General features: G+C 42.4%; 1 protein-coding gene across 1 annotated transcript; it reads left to right on the top strand.

Moving 5' to 3' along the window:
* Positions 1-7,270: 7,270 nt before the first annotated feature.
* On the top strand, positions 7,271-12,184 carry LOC148532144 (uncharacterized). Its single transcript, XM_088468256.1, has 4 exons — positions 7,271-7,285; positions 11,337-11,533; positions 11,665-11,823; positions 11,917-12,184. Exons 1-4 carry the CDS (start codon positions 7,271-7,273, stop codon positions 12,182-12,184), a joined length of 639 nt encoding a protein of 212 aa, XP_088324382.1.
* Positions 12,185-23,056: the final 10,872 nt, after the last annotated feature.

Genomic DNA, 23,056 nt, shown 5'->3' with positions numbered 1-23,056 from the left:
CTCTCCCTCTCTCTCTTTCTTTCTCTCTCCCCCTCTTTCTCTCTCTCTCTCTCCCTCCCTCTTTTTCTCTCTCTTTTTTTCTCTCTCTCTCTCTCTCTCTCTCTCTCTCTTTCTCTCTCTTTACATGTTTTTTTCCCACAATTACAGTGACCGTACCCCAAGCCGGCCCCAGCGAGAGTCTGGTAAGTACAGTACTGTACATACAGTACATTGTTCTCTCTCTCTTTTTCTCTCTCTCTCTTGCTTTTTCTTTCTCTGTCTCTTTCTCTCTCCCTCTCTCTCTTTGTTTCTATCTCCCCCTCTATCTCTCTCTCTCTCTACCTACCTCTTTCTCTCTCTCTTTTTTTCTCTCTCTTTACATGTTTTTTCCCACAGTTACAGAAACCGTATCCCCAGCCGGCCCCAGTGAGAGTCTGCTTAAGTACAGTACTGTACACTATAGTACATTGTTCTCTCTCTCTCTTTTTCTCTCTCTCTCTCGCTTTTTCTTTCTCTGTCTCTTTCTCTCTCTTTCTTTCTCTCTCCCCCTCTATCTCTCTCTCTCTCCCTCCATCTTTCTCTATCTCTTTTTTTTTCTCTCTCTCTCTCCTTCTCTCTCTTTACATGTTTTTTTCCCACACTTACAGAGACCGTACCCCCAGCCGGCCTAAGCGAGAGTCAGCGTAAGTACAGTACTGTACACTACAGTACATTGTTCTCTCTCTCTCTCTTTTTGTCTCTCTCTCTCTCGCTTTTTCTTTCTCTGTCTCTTTCTCTCTCCCTCTCTCTCTTTCTCTCTCCCCCTCTCTCTCTCTCTCTCTCTCCCTCCCTCTTTCTCTCTCCCTCTCTCTCTCTCTCTCTCTCTTTCTCTCTCTTTACATGTTTTTTTCCCACAGTTACAGAGACCATACCCCCAGCTGGCCCCAGCGAGAGTCTGCGTAAGTACAGTACTGTACACTACAGTACATTGTTCTCTCTCTTTTTCTCTCTCTCGCTTTTTCTATCTCTGTCTCTTTCTCTCTCTTTTTCTCTCTCTCTTTCTCTCTCCCTCTTTCTTTATCTCAATCCCTCTCCCCCCTCTCTCTCTGTTTCTCTCTCCCTCTGTCTTTCTCTCTCGCCCTCTCCCCCTCTTTCTCTCTCCCTCTTTCTTTCTCTCTCTCCCTCTCCCTCTGTCTATCCCTCCCTTTCTCTCTTTTTTTTCTCTGTCGTGTGTTTTCATTAATTTTTTGACTTGTCAACATTTGTTTTTCTTTGACACACAGATGACTGCTATATCGTGGAGGCAGGCAGCAGCCCTGCCCCGATCTGTAAGTACAGTAGTGTACTGTACATTACTTTGTTCTACCACTGTATACTTACTGTCTCTCTCTCTCTCCATGCATCTCCAACCTCTTCTCAATACACGCTAATTCTTTCTCTCCTTGTGTTTTTCTTATTTTCCAGTACTGTACAGTATGTTTCGGTGACCTTTCTTTAGGTGCATACACACTAGACGATTTGGATGAACGCTAACAATATTGTTCAATGATACAGTACAGTACATTATACAGTGTTGTTCATATCATCTAGTGTGTACTGTATGCAGTAAATCACCAAGGATGCGTGTGCAACATTTTTCCATATTGTTTTCATGCAAAATGCCAAATTTTTTTTACCTGCAGTGCAAGGCACAGAAGGGCACCAGCCTCCCAGGGATGACTGGATAAGGAGGCAATCCATTTTGTGTAAGTAATGTACCGTCCACTACTGTACATTGTCTTCTACTGTATCGCACTCCTTTTTTATGTTCACAGTGCCTCTCTCTCCCTCCCGTACTACAAAGACCCATCTCACTTGCTCCGGTGTTCGCGTGCGCACTGCCGGACAATCGACCCGGTTGCGCGCGGATCTGAATCAGGACATACTGTAATTCTTTCTCTACTGTACTTGTATAACAGGAACATTCTGTTTTTTTTCCCACCACAGTTCTGCAACAAGGAAAACCATGGTGCTTGTCCCCCACTGACCCAAATTTGGGTTTTTGCCTGCATAAGTACTGTACCTTACACTACTACAGTATACAGTACTATAAATTGTCTTCTACTGTATCACTCTCGTTTTTTGTGTGTTTTTATTGGTGTTATGTACAGTATGGAGGTGTTTTTTTTTCTACCGTTTAAACATTTTTTCTTAAACACACAGTAAAAAAATTCAAACAGGAGCAGCCAGAGCCACAGCTCCCTGGCCTCTGTATGCGTAAGTAGAGTACTGTATCTTTTTCTGTCTCTTTCCCTCTCTCTGTCTTTCTCTCTCCCTCTCTCCCTCCCTCCCCCCCTCCCTTTCTCTCTCTTTTTCCCTCTCTTTCTCTCTCCCTCTCTGTCTCTCCCTCCCTCTATCTTTTTCTCTCTCTCTCTCTTTTTCTCTCTGTCTTTTTCTCTCCATCTCCCCCCCTCTTTCTTTTTCTCCCTCTGTCTGTGTTTGTTTTTGTTGTTATGGAGGCTCTGTTCAAGATTTATGGTGTGTACACACTGGGCGATAAAGTGGACGACTCAGGGAGCATATCGTGTAGTGTGTACGCACCATTACACAGTTTATTTGTTGCCAAATGGTTTTGATGGAAACTGTTCTTTGTCCACAGTCTTACCACCACCAACACCAGCACCGGCGGCAACCCCACCAGCACCCACTGGTGTCTCCGAGCCGCGAAAGTAAAGTACACCACATTGTGTTCTACAGCACTGTATCGCTATCCTTTTTTACCCTTGTCAGTCTCTCTCTCTCTCTCTCTCTCTCTGTCTCTCCCTCTCCCACCCCTCCCTCTGTCTGTGTTTGTTTTTGTTTGTTATGGAGGCTCTGTTCAAGATTTATGGTGCATACACACTGGGCGATAAAGTGGACGACTCAGGGAGCATATCGTGTAGTGTGTATGCACCATTACATAGTTTATTTGTTTCCAAATGCTTTTGATGGGAACTGTTCTTTGTCCACAGTCCTACCACCAACACTAGCAATGGCGGCAACCCCACCAGCACCCACTGGCATCTCCCCGGCGGCAACCTCACCAGCACCCACTGCCGTCTCCGAGCCGCATAAGTAAAGTACACCACATTGTTTTCTAAAGCACTGTATCGCTCTCCTTTTTTACCCTTGTCAGTCTCTCTCTCTCTCCCTCTCTCTCTCTCCCTCTCCCCCCTCCCTCTGTCTGTGTTTGTTTTTGTTGGTATGGAGGCTCTGTTAAAGATTTATGGTGCGTACACACTTGGCGATAAAGTGGACGATTCAGGTAGCATATCATGTAGTGTGCTCGCACCATTACACAGTTTATTTGTTTCCAATTTGTTTTGATGGAAACTGTTCTTTGTCCACAGTCCTACCACCACCAACACCAGCATCGGCGGAAACTCCACCAGCACCCACTGGCGTCTCCCCGGTGGCAACCCAACCAGCACCCACTGGCGTCTACGAGCCATGTAAGTAAAGTACACCAAATTGTTTTCTACAGCACTGTATCGCTTTCCTTTTTTACCCTTGTCAGTCTCTCTCTCTCTCTCTCTCTCTCTCTCTCCCTCTCCCCCCTCCCTCTGTCTGTGTTTGCTTTTGTTGTTATGGAGGCTCTTTTCAAGATTTATGGTGCATACACACTGGTGATAAAGTGGACGACTCAGGGAGCTTATCGTGTAGTGTGTACGCACCATTACACAGTTTATTTGTTTCCAAATTTTTTTTGATGGAAACTGTTCTTTGTCCACAGTCCTACCACCACCAACACCAGCACCGGTGGCAACCCCACCAGCACCCACTGGCATCTCCCCGGTGGCAACCCCACCAGCAACCACTGGCGTCTCCGAGCCACGTAAGTAAATACACCACATTGTTTTCTACAGCACTGTATCGCTATCCTTTTTTAGCCTTGTCAGACTCTCTCTCTCTCTCTCTCTCTCCGTCTCCCCCCTCCCTCTGTCTGTGTTTGTTTTTGTTGTTATGGAGGCTCTGTTCAAGATTTATGGTGCGTACACACTGGGCGATAAAGTGGATGACTCAGGGAGCATATCGTGTAGTGTGTATGCACCATTACACAGTTTATTTGCTTCCAAATGGTTTTGATGGATACTGATCTTTGTCCACATTCCTACCACCACCAACACCACCAATGACGGCACCACCACTTTCCTCATTCAGAGCGCAGCTTGCTGCCCTGAGTAAATACCGTGCACTACTATACTGTACATTGTGCTCTCCTTTTTACAGTGCCTCTCTCTTCTTCCTGTACTCCAAAGACCCATCATCAACCTCCTCTCCTTACACACTCATTGTTTCTGTACTTGTGTAACAGGAATATTTTTTCCCCACAGTGCGGGAATGTGGAAGGCTACAGCCCCCCACTGGCCAGTTGCCTGAACATTGCCAAGCAGGCCTCACAGTACTGTACCCTACACAACTGTACAGTATATTGTCTTCTTCTGTACTGTCTGTCTCTCCTTTTTTTGTTTTCACAGCATCTTTCTCTCTCTTCTGTACTACAAAGACGCATCTCCAACCTCTTCTCCTTACAGACTTTGTGTTTTTATTTATTTTTTTATAAATGACATCACTCTAAAGGTGCCCATCCACTTAAAGATACCGGTATGACAACCACTGCATGATTACTGAATTGTAATCGTGCAGTCGTTTGTCAGTACAGTATGTGATGAGCCTACTCTGAACAAGCAGTTGTTCAGTGCAGGGTCATCAATCATTTGCAAACATGCTTTGCAGATACTGTACAGTAATAGTCATTAAATTGTGGGAGGTTACTGTACTGTAACTACACCACACCTAAAATATCCCTCTGTCTGCCAGCCTGAAGCATCAGTCAGTATAATGACCTTTGGTGTAGCAATGTTTACACTGTACAGTACTTTTCCTGCATTGTACCGTACTGTAGCCATTGTATTGTTCTGTTCATTTATGTACTGTACAGTACTTTTTTAGGAGCTACAGTAGCCAAACCATGTACAGTAGCACCATAGCATATAAAGGTAAATACAGCTCTGTTAATGTGAATATATTTTTTTCCAATACAGTCTTCAATCAGGGACCCCCAGGGAGGCAGGGACCCCAAGGGAGGCAGGGACCACGCCTGACTCGAGGTACAGTACAGTATTTATGGTAGTGTCAAGATTGTACAATATTGTATATTAGTTTTGTAATACTGTACCCTTTTTTTTGTCTCCACAGAACAAATTATGTTCTTTTTAGGACTATATCGGCAGATGGCCCACCACCTAGTGGATCTTTTTTTTCATTTTTTGTTAACCTTATTTTTCTTTTTTCTTTTTTTTTATTAAAATTTGTTTTATTCAGTACAATGTTTTCTGTCTTTACTTGGTTCTGTGGATAAAGTCCAGGATACTGTATTTACATTTATTGATACTGTAGCAACTAACAGGTAAGAAAATACTGTACTGTAAGTCACCCATTCAGTACTTTTATTAATTGCACAGCACTCTTAATGGGTGAATTAATAAAGCTTGGAGAGAGATAAAATTGGAGAAACTGTAAATACAGTAGCACCAACCAATTAGCTACTACAGTAACTCATTTTTCAAACACAGCCTGTACAGTGACAGTTACAGTAGGATCTGATTGGTTGGTGCTATTTATCTACGATTTTATCTCTGTCTAAGCTTTAACTAAATAAATACACAACAACAGTAAACTTTTTTTTAACCAATCACGTGTTTTTGCTCCAATGGGTGAAAAAGTGCCAACCAATGTGCTCCCAACTGTCATCTCACAGGCGGTGTTTGAAAAATGACAGTTGGGAGCTGATTGACTGACACCTTATCACTTTTTTATCACTTTTCACTCTATCTCCTAACACTGCTTAGTATACAGTAAATAGACCCCTTGGAGTGAAAAGACGAGACCGGCTAAAAAAGTAAATAGACCACCCCAAAATTGAAAACATCCCTCAGTGCATACAGTACTGTATGTCTACTGTACTGTATTCTACTGTAAGTGCTTGGCAGCTGTGAAATCACTGTGATGGGCAACAGGGATACTGTACAGTATATGACTGTGGGCGGCAACCCCCATTGGCCGGCACGCCCCTGGTGAGTGAAATCCTGGCCAATAGGATGATACACCCCTGCATCTGTGTGCTATTGACTTTTTGTACCTTTTTAATGACAGATGCATGTGTTGAGTCTCAGGCGCACTTAAAGACTGAATTACATACAGTACAAACACCAATTGTATAAATTAATGACAATTTTTATTTAACCTACAGTAACATGCTTTACAGAGGGGGGAACTTCTTTAGCTTTCCACCACTGTAGTCCTCTACTGTCCCACACTTCTTTCTTCTGCCGCTGGCATGTCCTGGAGTTCCAAGCTGGACACGGACATGACTACTGTACAGTAACTAGGAGGAAAGAGATGACGTGAGAACAGTCCTTACTCAATGCCGACTGATACGCCCTACTGGACCGAGGACTACACAAAAAGATTAGGCTTTTAAGTTAAAATCATCACTGGCACTCTTGGCCTCAGATGCAGAGTATCACCTACTGTATACCAGGTGCAGACTCTACCTTGCATCAGAGAGCAAGGTCCACTGTACGCCCTGAAGAAAGGAGGATAGGCAGAGATGAACAGACAGTAAAAGACAGACACACAGGTATGGTTCGGTACATACAGTACTCACCGGAGATACTCTTGTTCTTTGTCCCGCTCAATCCCACATAGAGGTCCCTGTAGGAGAGAGAATATGCCATGCAAGGCCCTTTCCTGCTCTAATAGTGTCACACTAATCTACTGTGACATTAATATCAGCCCTACTGTATCTCACCAGCCTAACAAACTACAATATTAATTAATGTACAGTACAGTTGGCCTCATGGAGGGCCTACCGGTACCTGTTATGGTGGAAGAGGCTTTGAGGGGTGGAACTTCTTTAGCTCTTTTGCTTTCCACCCCTGTAGTCCTCTCCTGTCCTCCGCTTTTCTCTTCACATGGGTCTTCCTCTCTTCAGACCTGTTGGTCTACTGTACAGTAGGTTGGGTTTAATGTTCCGTTGGCCTATATGTTATGGTGGAAGAGGCTTTGAGGGGGGGAACTTCTTTAGCTCTTTTGCTTTCCACCCCTTTAGTCCTCTCCTGTCCTCAGCTTCTTTCTTCTTCTGCTTCCACGTCCTGGACAGCAGTGGCGCCGGGTCTTCCTGTCCTCTGACAAGTCCCTTCAAGTCGTGTTTGTTGATTGCAGATCTGTAATTGTATGCGTGACTGTCCTCCATGCATGTTTCCTTGGCATGCGCAGCACCCCATTCAGCATGTCCTTTATACGGGTAAGTTCTTATTTTCCAATCCTGAATCTTGTCTGGCATCTTTAGAGGATATCTTCTCTTAAATTGTTGGGGATTGGAACTTTCTTCCGACTTCCATCAAAGTTCACCCGCTTCGTCCAATTGCAATACAGGTCATAAGGCATGTGTTCCTGAAATATTGCTTGTGCATATCAATGCATCTCAAAATTGACAGCTCTGTAAATTTCATTGTCCTTGTCAACATTCATTACAGCCAGTGGTATATCCGGTAAGGGTGTTCCAAATACAGTCAGTGGTGCTGGCGTGCTCGACATGCCAGGCGTTCCTGGTGAAAGTACAGGCATGCTTGCATTGTTGATCCTCAATTCTTCAACTGACCATTCAGGCAGGCGATGTGATGCCACTGGTATACTCTCCCACTGAGGTAGGCTGCATGATGGCACTGGTGTCATGTCCAAGTGCTCTGATGCCACTGTATTGTCCATATCTATCAATTGGAAGGATGGGTCAGTCTCGAAGTTGAAATCATCGTCGTTTTCCTCAGGCTCAAATTCATCCGGTGTGACCATTTTATACTGGATTGCCTGGTCATGTCTCTTCCTGGTACTCTGGGCAGTGGCCTCTTGCCATTCTTCTTTACTTTGCCAGATTGCTTCTTTCATTGCTTCTGCAATGGTGTCCTTCAGCCCTTCCTTCAGCTCTTCTTTCAAGTTGTCAATTTTCGCTTCCAGTTGACCAACTTTTCTCTCACCATCCTAGCACAGCTACATGTGCATGCGTTATCTTCTTGGAATGACAGTTTTTGCCAAGTTGGTGAGCAGGATACATCTTCAACAAGAGGCTTTAAAGGTGTCCAATTCTTCTGGCCCATAAATGACTGGTGTTTCCTCTTGGTTCGGGACGTTCATGGATTGCTCCACGTTTGCCTGGTCAATTTTCTCCAATGTCCACTTGCAAAGTGTTGTTCTTCGCCTTTGCATTCTTCCTTGCCTTGACTAGAAGAGGTACCTGTAAATTTTCCTTACCTGTTTTCTTCTTGGAAGGTTTGCTTTTAGACCGTTGTTGTAAAAACCTTTGCTCTTCACCATTTTGACAGTTCGGTGCACTCTGAAATACACAAGTATAAAGACACTAAATACAATGTTAAGTAAAATAGTGGAAATACATTTACTGTATACAGTAAATGTTTCACATTACAACACTGTAAACAATTACAGTACTCATACTGCTCTTTCAAGAATATGCTGCTACTGTACTCTATACGACTCCAGTAATAACCCTATCACACAGAAAAGCCAATTACAGTACTGTAGCATTTACATTAAAGCACTTTACTGTACTTAGTGCAGTAATTTGCTGATCATATTTTTACTATGTGAAAGGGTTGGTTGGTAAAGTACCTTACAGTTTCACTGTCTCCTAAGACTGTGCATGTGTTATACAGTATACAGGTAAATATAGGAGATTACACAGCGCTAAAACTGTTAAAGCACTAACCACTATTGTGAGATTGTATAGAGGCACAAGATAATAAATATGATAAATACAGGTGTCTAAAAAACACTCCCTAATTATATGCTGTACAGTACTGTATGGTAAGGTAGGTGTCAGCTCAACAGTAATAACATGTGTGAATATCTGAACTGATATACAGTACAGTACTGTAAAGTAGAGCGCCAAATTTGCTATTTTTATAACATAAATCAAAACTTAGTGTGTACATGACCATTAAAACCATTAGTGTAAAAGTTAAATGTGCAAAGTGGTGCATTAATGCAAGCACACGTTAAACACAGCAATATTGCAACTGAAAGTAAAATGGGCACCGAGCAAAACAAGAAGGCGGCGGGGACAGGACGGTCACTCACAGGAGGTTATGAGGGGCAACGGGAGGCTAGGAATGATCAGTGTGTGTGTGATAGTTACTGGATTCACAAATAAGCATCTATGGGGATGGGTGACGGACGGGGAATACCGAGGCAGTGGGACGATAAATACAGCAATATTGCTACTGATACTAAAATTGTTGCTGAGCAAAACAAGATGGTGGCGGGGACAGGATGGTCACTCACGGGAGACTATGAGGGGCAACAGGAGGCTAGGAACGATCGGTGTGTGTGTGTGATAGTTACTGGATTCCCAAATAAGCCTCTATGGGGATGGGTGAAGGATGGGGCATATCGAGGCAGCGGGACGATAAACACAGCAATATTGTGACTGAAACTAAAATGGCCACCGAGCAAAACAAGATGGTGGCGGGGACCAGACGGTCACTCACGGGAGACTATGAGTTGCAGCAGGAGGCTAGGGAATGATCGCTATGTGTGTGATAGTTACTCCATACACAAATAAACATCTACGGTGATGGGTGAAGGACGGGGTATACCGAGACAGCGGGACAATAAACACAGCAATATTGCGAATGAAACTAAAATGGCAGCCGAGCAAAACAAAACGGTACCATACTGTATATGCATTGAAACCTCGCTACGCAAATCAGCATCTAACACAGCAAACTGCAAAAATGACCGTGAACCTTAACATAGCAAGCTACCGTACTTACAGTGCCAGCAAGTTGATACTGTAGGAAACAGCTGTAGAAGCTCAGGGTACAGCAACAAAGGTGACTCGGAAGTCAGGCAGAGTTGCAGAGGTAGATCACGGTAATGAGCAGCAACAACAGCGACTTAGAAGTCAGGCAGCATTGCAGGTAGTAGTATCTCAAGGGTTCGTACTGTTGATACGTGCTGATGAGACAATCCGAGCAGCAAGTCCGTACAGTTAAGTAGCAGATTCACAGTGTGGATAGCTAGTGTGGTCTGAGATGCTCTTTTATGCTACCAGAGAAAACATTGCCGCCGAAACTCTGCCATGCCATTGGACCACAAGGAAGTGCATTTTTCAAATACACCAATCAGCGGCCAGATTTTCTGCGGGAAGGAATTATTTTGTCTCTGGTAGCATAAAAAAGCGTCTTAGACTGCACTAGCTATCCACACTGTGAATCTGCTACTTAACTGTACGGACTTGCTGCTCGGATTGTCTCATCGGCACGTATCAACAGTACGAACCCTTGAGCTACTACTACTACTACTACCTGCAACGCTGCCTGACTTCTAAGTCACTGTTGTTGCTCCTCATTGCTGTACCCTGAGCTTCTACAGGTGTTTCCTACAGTATCAACCCATTGGTACTGTAAGTACTATGTTAAGGTTCACGGTCATTTTGCAGTTTGCTGTGTTAGATGCTGATTTGCGTAGTGAGGTTTCAATGTATATATGGTACCGTTTTGTTTTGCTCGACGACCATTTTAGTTTCAGTCGCAATATTGCTTTATCGTCCCGCTGCCTCGGTATGCCCCGTCCTTCACCCATCCCCGTAGACGCTTATTTGTGTATGGACTAACTATCACACACACAACGATTGTTCCCTAGCCTCCCACTGCTCCTCATAGTCTCCCGTAAGTGACCGTCCTGTACCCGCCGCCATCTTGTTTTGCTCGGCGGCCATCTTAGTTTCAGTCGCAATATTGCTGTGTTTAACGTCCCGCTGCCTCGGTATGCCCTGTCCTTCACCCATCTCCGTAGACGTTTATTTGTGTATGGAGTAACTATCACACACACAACGATCGTTCCCTATCCTCCCGCTGCCCCTCATAGTCTCCCGTGAGTGACCGTCGCCATCTTGTTTTGCTCGGCGGCCATCTTAGTTTCAGTAGCAATATTGCTGTGTTTATTGTCCTGTTTGTCTCCTTCATACGGTAGATGCATATTTGCGTATTTAGGGGCATACTGTATGAAAGCTTGATGTGAGATTAAATTGGGAAATATATATCACTAATTAGCTCAAAACTATCATTTATTAAACACAGCCTGCAAAATGAAATTTACTAGCTGGTTATACTGTACAGTACAGTATATACCGGTGTACACATGTTACGGCTGATGTACAGTAAGAATGTAATACCCCCCTGTGTTTAAGATACTGAACACTAAATTATGTACTGTATACTGTACTCAGTCTGTATACTCAGCAACAGTACTGTAACGTATTTCTCTTGTTCTTTACACAGATTCTGTCGTCAAACATGGCAAAAATCAGCAAAGCCATCAGCAAGATAATTGCAAGCATGAAAAAAGAAAACAAAACAACACTACAGATCCAGGCCTGGCTGAAAGAGTGTGGTGTTCTTGTTAGTTTACAGACTGTGTGCTATCATGTATTTGAGAGAACGCAGACCAGATATAGATTTCTTTCTAAATGCCTCATGGTAGGTACTTTACTTCAACCTTTTTTTATTACAGTATACTGTATGTTGCTAGATTGCTACTGTATTGTCTTCCAATTTTAACACTAACTGTCCAATAATTGATATATGCTCTGTATGTGTTCTACCGTAGGAGCGTCAAAAAGATTGTGCACAAATTGACTTGTGAGGATGATGAGCGTACAGCTTTACAAATCCAACATATTCTAAAAGCAGAATGTGACTTGGACATCTCCTGTTCCAGCATCAAATGGATGCGTAAGGAACTGGGATGGACTTTTGGCCCTACAAGGTACTGTACATACTGTAAAATATATATATACTGTATATTAATAATGCACTGATTTTACATGACAGTAAACTAAAACTTGTTTTTATTCCACAGGATAAATCCCATGATAAGGGATGTTAATAAAGTAAAGAGAGTTGAACAAGCACAAAGGTGGATAGAGAGTTTAGAGAATTTTAATGACATCATTTTCCCAGATGAAACTTCAGTTTCTCTTGAGAGGTTCTCAAGACTGTCCTTCCGACACCGTGCACATCTCTCACTTAAACCACGTCCGAAGCATCCGTTAAAGGTCCATGTATGGGGAGGTATATCTCGTTGGGGTGCAGGACCGATCTATATTTTTGAAGGTGCAGTACAGTAATGTTTGTTGTAAAAATTATTTACAGTCCTGTACAGTGTACGCTTGTTACTGACAATTTCTCATCTCTTTAGGCATCATGGATAAGACCTTCTTCCAAGAAAAAATAGTAGATTGCTGTATGGTGCCATTTGTGAGAAAATGCTTTCCATCAGGACATCGATTATTCCAGGATAATGATCCCAAACATTTGGCTTCAGCAAAATTCATGGAAGAGAGAGGGATAAATTGGGAATGCACACCACCAGAGTGAGTATTGTCCTATAGTACTGTATTAACTGTTTATTGTACCAAAAAGTATGTACAGTACCGAGCAGTAATTATTCTAGTACACTTTTTACTAAAGTACAGTACTGTGACTGAATATGTTTTTTTTACTTTCCTGTAGGTCACCGGACATGAATCCCATTGAAATGGTATGGGCCCAGTTGAAGAGGTTCATCAGGTCTGATGTGAAACCAACAACTAAACAGGAACTTTTGGATAGGATAATGAAGTTTTGGAGAACAGTATTGACACGTGCCCAGTGTAACAATTATATTGATCATCTCCATAGAGTCTTACCAGTTGTCATCGAAAGAAACGGTCAAGCAACTGCTATGTAGCTTATACTGTACTATATATAATTAGTAATGTGGAGGAGGGGTTTAACTTCCTCTTTTCAGTTTGTTATCCAGACTGCTAAGTACTGTACACTGTGTCCATACTGTATGTACAGTATTGTGGTTGTGCTTTCTGTCCCTACATTATACATTATTCTCCTAATTTATTTTTTAAGCTCTTTATCTACAATAACTTTCCCTTACTGTAACTTATGTACTGTACTTCATACTTTTCCTCTTTTCCTTACACCTACTTTTACTGTACATTGCCCCCTGTTCCAAGGCACACATTGGCATCGTCACAGATTGTGCTGCAGCTGCCATTTTCTGCTACTGCGCTTGATGTTGCCATTTGTAATGCAGATGTTTCAAGTTTTCAGGTTCCTTTGGTTCATATACAGTACAGTAGTAGTGGCTGCTTCAACATCCACATCCATGGTTGCAGACATACAGTACTGTACAGTAGTGGGTGCACCGTGAATTGAGAGAAAGGCTTCTACTGTACATCTACTGTATGGTTGGAGCGGCGGTCCCTTCGACATTAGGATAAGGTGAGAAAAGCATTTTTGATAATGTTAGTGCTCTGTTATCGTATTCAGACAGCTGGTGTTCACCTCCATCTGGGGCACCCAAATACTGTCTTGATTCATGTATTTTTTTTATCGTTATATTATGGGCTGTGGGCCTAGGGGCACTACTTACAGTATTTCACCACCAGGCTTAATTATAATACAAATTAGTTATTAATAAATTTGTTTGTCTGGTTAGTTAGGGCATATATTAATGTGGAGAAGTGGATTAGTGTGACACTGGTAGAGCAGGAAAGGGCCCTGCACAGAGTATTCTCTCTCCTACAGTACAGGGTGTGTGGGATCAAGCAGGATGAAGAACAAGAGCATCTCTGGTGAGAACCCGTGTCTCTCTTTTACTGTCAGTTTGTCTCTGCCTATCCTCCTTTCTTCAGGGCCTACAGTGGACCTTGCACTCTGATGCAAGGTAGAGTCTGCACCTGGTATACAGTAGGTGAAACTCTGCATCTGAGGCCAAGAGTGCCAGTGATGATTTTAACTTAAAAGCCTAATCTTTTTGTGTAGTCCTCGGTCCAGTAGGGCGTATCAGTCGGCATTGAGGAAGGACTGTTCTCACATCATCTTCTTCCTCCTACTGTATGTACTGTACAGTAGTCATGTCCATGTCCAGCTTGGAATTCCAGGACATGTCAGCGGCAGAAGAAAGAAGCGGGGGACAGTAGAGGACTATGGGGGTGGAAAGCTAAAGAAGTTCCCCCCCCTCTGTACAGCATATTACTGTAGGTTAAATAAAAATTTTTATTAATTTATACAGTTGGTGTTTGTACTGTATGTAATTCAGTCTTTAAGTGCGCCTGAGACCCAACATGTGCATCTGTCATGAAAAAGGTAGAAAAAAACAATAACACACAGATGCAGGGGTGTATCGTACTATTGGACAGGATTTCACTCACCAGAGGCGCGCCGGCCAATGGGGGTTGCCGCCCACAGTCATATACTGTACAGTATCCCTGTTGCCCATCACAGTGATTTCACAGCTGCCCGGCACTTACAGTAGAATACAGTACAGTAGACATACAGTACTGTATACACTGAAGAACGTTTTCAATTTAGGGGTGGTCTATTTACTTTTTTTAGCCGGTCTCGTCTTTTCACTGCAAGGGGGTGTATTTACTGTACTAAGCAGTGTTAGGAGACAGAGTGAGAAGTGATAAAAAAGTGATAAGGTGTCAGTCAATCAGCTCCCAACTGTCATTTTTCAAACACAGCCTGTGAGATGACAGTTGGGAGCACATTGGTTGACACTTTTTCACCCATTGGAGCAAAAACACGTGATTGGCTAAAAAAAAGTTTTGCAGATTACGACATTTCACCAGGCGCAAAATTATCGCTGTACTCAATTTGAAAGCTTTTCCACCTACCGTAGGCGGGAAGTCAATGCGATGTACAGTAAGACAGTATGTGAAAAAGTTTCACCTACTGTATGAATAGCAGGCGGAAAAAATTGGTGAATTGGGGTGCAATGTTGCCGGAAGCCTTCAACGTGCAGCCTTAAGACAGTCCCTTAAAGGTACTGTAAACTGCATATCTTTTTTTAAAAAAAAAGTCAGAACACACTAAAAATTCACTTTCATTTTGGGGACGGAAGAAAAAAAATTGGGGGTAAAAAGTGATACTTATAGGGGTAAATTTACTAAGATGGGAGTTCTGTTCAAGAAGTTACTGTACTGTATGTTGCCCATAGCAACCAAACAGATTCTACTTCTCATTTATCTACAGTAGCACCTTCTAGAAGATACAGTATACATCTTAATAGCACTCCCATTTTAGTACATTTACCCCCTAATATATAAAATGTACTGAGTTTAGTAAGGGTTGGATAACAATACTGAACAAAAGTAGCAAAGACTTAAAAAAAAAAGCGCTACAAGGGTATACCGTAGATCTGGGCATGCGCCTGAGATACGATGACGTACAGTATTGTAGGAAACACTCAAGCCAGGTGCAAACTTGTTATTGCAGGCGGCTGTAGTGTAATGGTAAATAATCAAACCAATACATTACGCTGCCTGTACAACCCTTTTGTGGGTTCGAAACTTGAAAGGTTACACTTTTTATTTTTTATTATTATTGCACAGTCAAGGTTACACTATTTTGTCATAAAGTACTGTGACATAGAAATACTGTACCAGAATTTCTGGATAATGTATTAGTGAAGATTTAAAACAAAATAAAATTACCGTATACAGTATATACTTTAAAGGTCTCGAACCAGTGGGACAAGAAAATGGTAGATGCAGTAGGGCTAGGCATTAGCCCCCTAGACTACTGCATCTACTGTACTGTAGTTCCTAGAGTCAGGGAATCACTACAATGTCTACCGTATTGTACTTACAACTACAGTTGTAAGTACCGTATAATACAGACAAGTGGGCATGCGCAGTACGATTTATTGATTTTTGTAAGGGTTGGATAACAAGACTGAACTACAGTACTATAGTGAACATTCAAAAAATAAATTAAATTATCAAGGTCTCGAACATAAGGAGAGAAGTGTAAGCAAGACAGATCACCTAAGCCCTTGCTCACAAGTCTCTCCTAGTCCTCTACAGTACTTTATGTGACATCTACAGTACCATACGATGAAGTACTCAGGCGTCTGTAGCGTAGAGGTAAGAAATCGAACTTCTACATTGCAGACATCTGTACAACCCGGGTTCGAAACCTGGAAGCTTAAACTTTTTTTTCATTATTATTAGACAGTCAAGGTTACACTTTTTATTTTTAATATTATTATTACACAGTATTACACAATATTAATAACAATATTAACACACTTTCACTGTGTGTGAATCATGACCCGCTACTGTACAGTATGATCTTCCATACTGTACGCCATACATAGCCATAGCGCTACAAGGGTATGGCTATGGTGCAGCACCACTGGCAGTGCATTGCAACCCCGCCACTGGGCACTCGCCAGAGATCCTATTTGTACCGTAACCCATCAGAACTGGCTAAAAGTTACCACAACGCAAACTGTGCTGACATTGACGCAATTTTGCGGTTTAAACATGGAGTCAGTTTGTACTATAGAGATCCCTCTCTTATACAGAGTTAACTATCAGTTACTAAACATATTAAATTACTAAAGTTTCCAAGTCTAGGATAGCATTGTCATTGATGCAAGTTTGCGCTCTTCATCACAGTCAGTATGTAATAAGCAGCCTTCCCTACAAACTGCTGTTAGTCCACTACTGTAGCACCTTATGAAGTCATGAATTTACTATTGTGTATACTGTGCGGTAAGTCTCGGACAGTGCAGAATGGCACAAGTGTGAAAATTCCACAGTACTGTTAGCAATACAGACAACTGGGCATGAGCCATGGCATAGCACTACTTAATGTATGGCTTGGCTCCACTGGACATGCGGCACACATTCCATTGTGATTGAAACCCGACCACTGGGCATGCACAGACATTGACGCAATTTTGCGGTTTAAACGCGCAGTCAGTTTGATATACAGAAACCAGTGTCTTTAACAGGGCCCATTGCCACTTGATGGTCATAATAAATCACTATAATGTCCATGTTTATGTCAGCTCCGGCATTGACGCAAGTTTGTGTTCTAAGGTACAGTACTGTATGTACAATAATAAAAATCCTATTTTTGCTGTTTGACTCCCGAAGCAATGGGCAGGCATGCGCTCCACATGTACTGTTTTGAATACTGAATATTTTAAGTGAAGATTTTAAAAATAAATTAAAAAAACATACTGTATTTTCAAGATCTCGAACCCACGGAACAAGAAGAGGGGAGAAGCAGTGAAACTAGGCATTAGACCGCTAGGCCACACGCTTCACCCATTACTAGAGTTCTGAAGTTTGTAAAGTCTAATGTCTAAGTCTGGGACAGTGCCGACAGTATTTACATTTGCGCAAACACAGTATGATTTCAACCGCACAGTCAGTGGGTAATACAGAGCTTAATGATTTCAAACTGGATTAGACATTCTGCTACGCTTTATTATACTGTACATTCCTGATTCCATGTGGAAAACGCTGTAATACTGTATAGTGTACCGAATCACGGCTTCTGTCAAACAATCATCGGGCGGTGATACAGAACATACCGTAAGGTACATTGGAAATCACACGCATGCGCTATGTAGTTTAGGAAAAGTGACACCTGGTGGGCAAAATGTTTTATTACACGTAATGAAATCACACGCATGTGCTATGTAATTTAGGAAAAGTGACACCTGGTGGGCAAAATGTTGTATTACACGTAATGAAATCAGACGCATGCGCTATGTAGTTTAGGAAAAGTGACATCTGGTGGGCAAAATGTTGTATTACACGTAATGACTTTTTTCATTACTAAACTTTCTTTGTGGCGTGACTCATGGCGTGATGTGTGACATGCCATGCGTGGCATGAGAGATAACGCTGTTATGCCACGTTATAGCTGGGCACATCAGTATTTACCAGAATGTACCACTGTGTAGTGAGCGCTATCATGCCCTGTGTAATTTATTGCCATTGTTTGTTATTTTTCATGTTCATAGGGTATTTGTGGTGTGTATACACAGTTTGGTTGCCATGGCTGTGGGCACTGGGTAGTGATGTCATGATGATGTGACTTCCTGGTTTCCCAGTGAGCTGGCATTGCACGAGGTGTCGAAGGAGGGTACTTAAGGTCAGTGTCTGTTATATCAGTGGCATAACCACCGCCCCCACAAACACTGCGGTGGCTTGTGGGTGCAGAGGCTTGTGGGGTGCAGTGGCTGCAGATTCCATGCGGACTAGCCATTTGCATGAAATCTGAAGGAAATGGCCCTCCAAAAATTGCTGCTGCCTAGAAGAAGACATATGCTAGAGGTCCTACTGGACCTCTAGCATCTGTTAGTCATCCAGGCAGGGAGGTAGTGTAGACCGCACATAAGTGTAGTCTGCCCTATACTATTAGTATAAAAAACACACAGCCGCTGGTACTGGCAGCTGTGTGTTTGTTTAAGCAGCTGATGAGAGTCATACAGACTCTCATTGGTTGCTGCGCCCACTGCCGCAGCCACGCTGACATCTTCCGGCTACCTCAGTGGGTGATAAGATAGATGTCATGACATCTCTCCCATCACGCAGAGCAGGCCAGCCTGGGAGGATGCCGGCTGGAGGAGCAGATGCTGGAGCGGGGATCAAGGTAAGTGTTTTTTTGTTTTTGTTTTGTGTGTTTGTCTGGCTGGGGATGACAACAACTACTGGTGGTACTGCTGGGTGGGACTGCTGCTGGTGGAGACAACTATTACTGGGGGCACTGCTGGGTGGGACAGCTACTGGGGGCACTGCTGGGGACTACTACTGGGGGCATTGCTGGAGGGACGATGACTACTACTGGGGGCACAGCTGGGGGGTTCTGCTACTGGGGGCACTACTACTGGGGGCACTGCTGGGGGGACTATTACTAGGGGGCACTACTACTCGGGGCACTGCTGGGAGGACTACTACTGGGGGAATTGCTGAGGGGGACTACTACTGGGGGCATTGCTGGGGGGGACTACTACTGGAGGCACTGCACTGGTTGGACCACTACTGGGGGCACTGATCTGGTGGGACCACAACTGAGGGTACTGCATGGGTGGGGATTACTGCTGGGGGCACTGCACTGGTGGGGATTACTGCAGGGAGCACTGCATAGGTGGGGATTACTGCTGGGGGCACTGCATAGGTGGGGATTACTGCTGGGGGCACTGAATAGGTGGTGGACTACTACTGGTGGCACTGCATAGGCTTGGGGCACTGCTGCGGGAGGACTACTACTGGAGGCTCTGCTGGGGGGCTACTACTGGGAGAACTGCTGGGGGTTAGTACTGGGGGCACTATGTAAGGGGGAATACTACTGGTGACATTATAAAAGGGGCACTGCATAGGGGGACCACTACTGGGGGCACTGAATAAGGGGAACTACTGGGGGCACTGTATAAGACCCCTGACAATGAGCAGGTAATTTAAAAGTAATTAGAATCCTTACTTTGGGGCATAAAATGGTGTCAGGGGGCAAATATGTTAGTTTCACTTTGGTAATAGGCATTACAGTGTGTGGCATAATGTGTAAGGGGCATTACAGTTATGTGGTATAATGTGTACGGGCACTATTACAAGGATGAAAAATACTGTAAACTGTCTAGGGGGGTGGGAGCCAAATTGCATGTAAACGGCTCTGTAATTATTCTACCAAAATGATGTGGGGGGGCGTCAGAAACATTTTTGGCAGGGGGGAGCACACTTTATCCTGTTCTGATCCTTCAATTGGATGCATTTGGCCTTTTGCCCATTTTTTGGGTGATTTTTTTGGTGAGAGGGTTTAATTCCAGGAAGTTTCATTTAATCAATTGATGGAGTATTCCTGGAACAGATACAAGATTACTCCAACTACATTGGGTCAAGGAGCCAGAATCAATTAAAGATGTGTGTCACCACAACAAGGAACTTATATATATATATATATATATATATATATATATATATATATATATATATATTACAAGAAATTCCCTTAATTTATGCTAAAATAATGATAGAACGAAACACTAAACACTATATATATACCAGCTGCACTTCCCTATTGACCCCATGTTAGATGGGTGTCCAGAATAGTGTAGATACAGTATATAAGAATAGAGGGTGCTTATATCATAATTTAAAAAATCACATAGATTATTTTACAATGAACATTCAGATGCATAATACATAAACTATCAAATCTTTAAAATGTGATTTTTACTAGAACGACCGATCAGTCCTAGATAGATGAAATGATGAAGAGATCTTCTTATAGTAAACTTTTTCTTGAATTGTTTTTTGGAGTATTCTACCAATGTGTGAATAGATACTGATGAGGCAATTTTCACAGGTATTCAATCTATCCTGAAATATACCCTCACACCAGAAAACACCTAACTATAGTAGGCCAATTGGCCACAATCAGTATTTTTTAAATGTTTATTTTACAAATATTTGACATAAACAGCAGTTAATAATATAAAACTGTCAAATCATTTTACATAAAGTGTAATGTTATATACAGACTGCAACAGGGTTGTCCACTGTTGTACCTAATGGTGAAAAGTGTACTACAAAATACCTCGAACAATCTACCAGTTTTATGACCCAACGCATTTTGTCCTGATAAGGATTTTATCAGGGGTACATAATAAATTCAATACAAAATAATATTCAGTCCTAAATTAGCAACTGGATACACTTCTCATTCAGTCTCAAGTCTACTGATCGGGTGCAAATTTCACCAGAACACACTTGCTTTTACCATCAAATTTCAGCAGGCATAAAATCATGAGGTCCAAACCTCAGAGGCTATGTATGCATGGGACAACCCTGTTACAGTCCGTATATAACATCGCACTTTGTATAAGCTAATTTGACAGTTTTATATTTAGTGATTTCTCTATAAATTAAAATTTTTGGCCAATAAAAAGGATGTTAATGCTTCAAATATACTGCTGCAATTAAACAAAAATTTTTTCTCAATTGTCATGGCAATAAGGTAAATCTACTATATGTTCTTCATTAATGCCCAGCATTACACAGTTTGACTATTCTATCATTTCTAAATTAATGTAAAAATTGTGTTTTAATAAAAATCCTTGTTTCCACATTTACTTGATTTTTACAGTCAAGAACACTTTAGGAAACAGCTTTTATTTACACTTAGCAATTATATTCAAATTTCTACTCTGCTGAATATGAGCAGAGCTCTGGGATAAGTTATATGCACTATCATATAGTCAATGTGTCAAATACAATTGTTTTTTATATAGGAGATTATTTTTTCATGTTTCTAAATAAGATTGTGATGAATTACATCTGGGAAATAAAGATATTTGAGAATGTGTGTAAATAATTTATGTTATGCACTTTGCTTCAGATTTTTACATTGGCTCTTGGTGTCCTACCTTTTGGAATAAAAAAATAATAATATCCACTGTGTGGGGTTTTTCTTCTATGTATATAATTGTATGAATGTATTGCTTTCAGCATTTTATAGAAGTAATACACATCTAAAAGAGACTACAAACATAAGATCTTAGACCAGCCATAATCTGTTAAATTCAAAATGTACTATTCGGAACTATGAGATAATTATTTGTCTTCTGATATCAATAAATGTGTGTATAGTTTTTAATGTATTTACTATTCACTTGCTTCAAAATACACATTATATTGGTTCTATAAACAACTTTATGTTGACATTTTCTGAATTCTAGCTATTGTATACTAATCCAGATGAGGACACATTAAACCAAGTCATTGCATTTGCCAATATAACTTTAATAGAACCTGACCTAAAGTTTGTGTTTGGAATGTATCCAGAGACATTTTCCAGTTATTATGTACTGCATTGAGGGTTTGCATTATTAGAAATATATTTTCACTATACTGTAAATCCATAGAGTGCCGATTTTTGTTACCTTGGGTTACATTGAAGATTTGAAGGTGCTGCATTGAGAGGTCACCCTGGATTGCTGAATACTGCTGGCTTAGTGCTAGACTTTTGAGATATTCAAATATACATACACGCAAAGATGTGTCCTCGTACATCTTGCCTCAATATGTCATAAGGCGTGAGATTCCCTGCACAAATGAGGCACTAGGTCCTGTGTGACTCTGCTAGTGTCGGGCTTCTTTTTTGCATATTTTTTGGCGGAAATGCATCTTAGTCACAATTTGGATGAAACCATGAGACTGCTGATTAACTGATATGCAACACTATCTGTGTTCAACTGAGTCTGTATACGAGGCACAATGAAAATGTCTGTGGTAGATACAGTAGCTGTGACCACGGCATCATAGCACTTTCTAGTCTAAGTTCAGATCTCATAACATAAGTAAACAATTTTCTGAAAATCTCAGATTTTGCTTGTTTTGGATAGCATAAAAGAGTACCTTCCTCATGATCAGGCACCATTTCACATAGGAGAGTGTATGGAGAGAATGTGGGCTGTAATTGCTTTTTAAAAGACACCATTATGATCAGGGGCTGGCTGGCAACGTTTAGCCTGGGGGGCAAATGCATGCAGGTGGCCCTTGCAGAGGAGTAGCGTGTAGCCAGGGTGCCCGAAAGAACGTGCGTGCTACCGCACCCCCCCTCAGGAGAGGACACCCTTATGCAGGCCTCCATTAGTGCCCCCACTAGTGATCCCCCTATGCAGTGTCCCTTGTGCCCCCAGAGGTAAGCCCCTTATATAGTGTCCCCAGTAGTGGTAACCCTTATGCAGTGCCCCTTAAATAGTGGCCCCAGTTGTAGTCTTCCCCCTATGCAGTACCCCCACTATTTCCCTTTATATAGAGCCCCCAGCAGTGGTCCCTTGATGCAGTGCCCCCAGTGGTAGTCCCCTCCCCCTTATGTAGTGTCCCTAGTAGTAGTCCCCTCCCCCTATGCAATGCCCCTAGTAGTAGTCCCCTTGTAGTGCCCTTAGTAGTAGTCCCCCAGTACTAGTACCCCCCTTGGAGTGAACCCAGTAGTAGTCCCCACCTTGTAGTGCAAGTAGTAGTAGTAGTCCCCCCCTTGTAGTGCCCCCAGTAGTTGTAGCCCCTCCCTTGTAGTGCCCCCAGTAGAAGTAGTCCCCCCCTTGAAGTGCCCCCAGTAGTGGTCTCCTCCTTATAGTGCCAGACCCCCCGCAGTAGACACACATAATATAAAAAAACCACTTACCTGACACCAGC

This window comes from Taudactylus pleione, unplaced genomic scaffold (assembly GCF_031769625.1).
Source record: "Taudactylus pleione unplaced genomic scaffold, aTauple2 ptg000083l, whole genome shotgun sequence".
In the NCBI taxonomy this organism is placed as follows: domain Eukaryota; kingdom Metazoa; phylum Chordata; class Amphibia; order Anura; family Myobatrachidae; genus Taudactylus; species Taudactylus pleione.
This window is presented reverse-complemented; position numbering and strand designations above follow the sequence as displayed.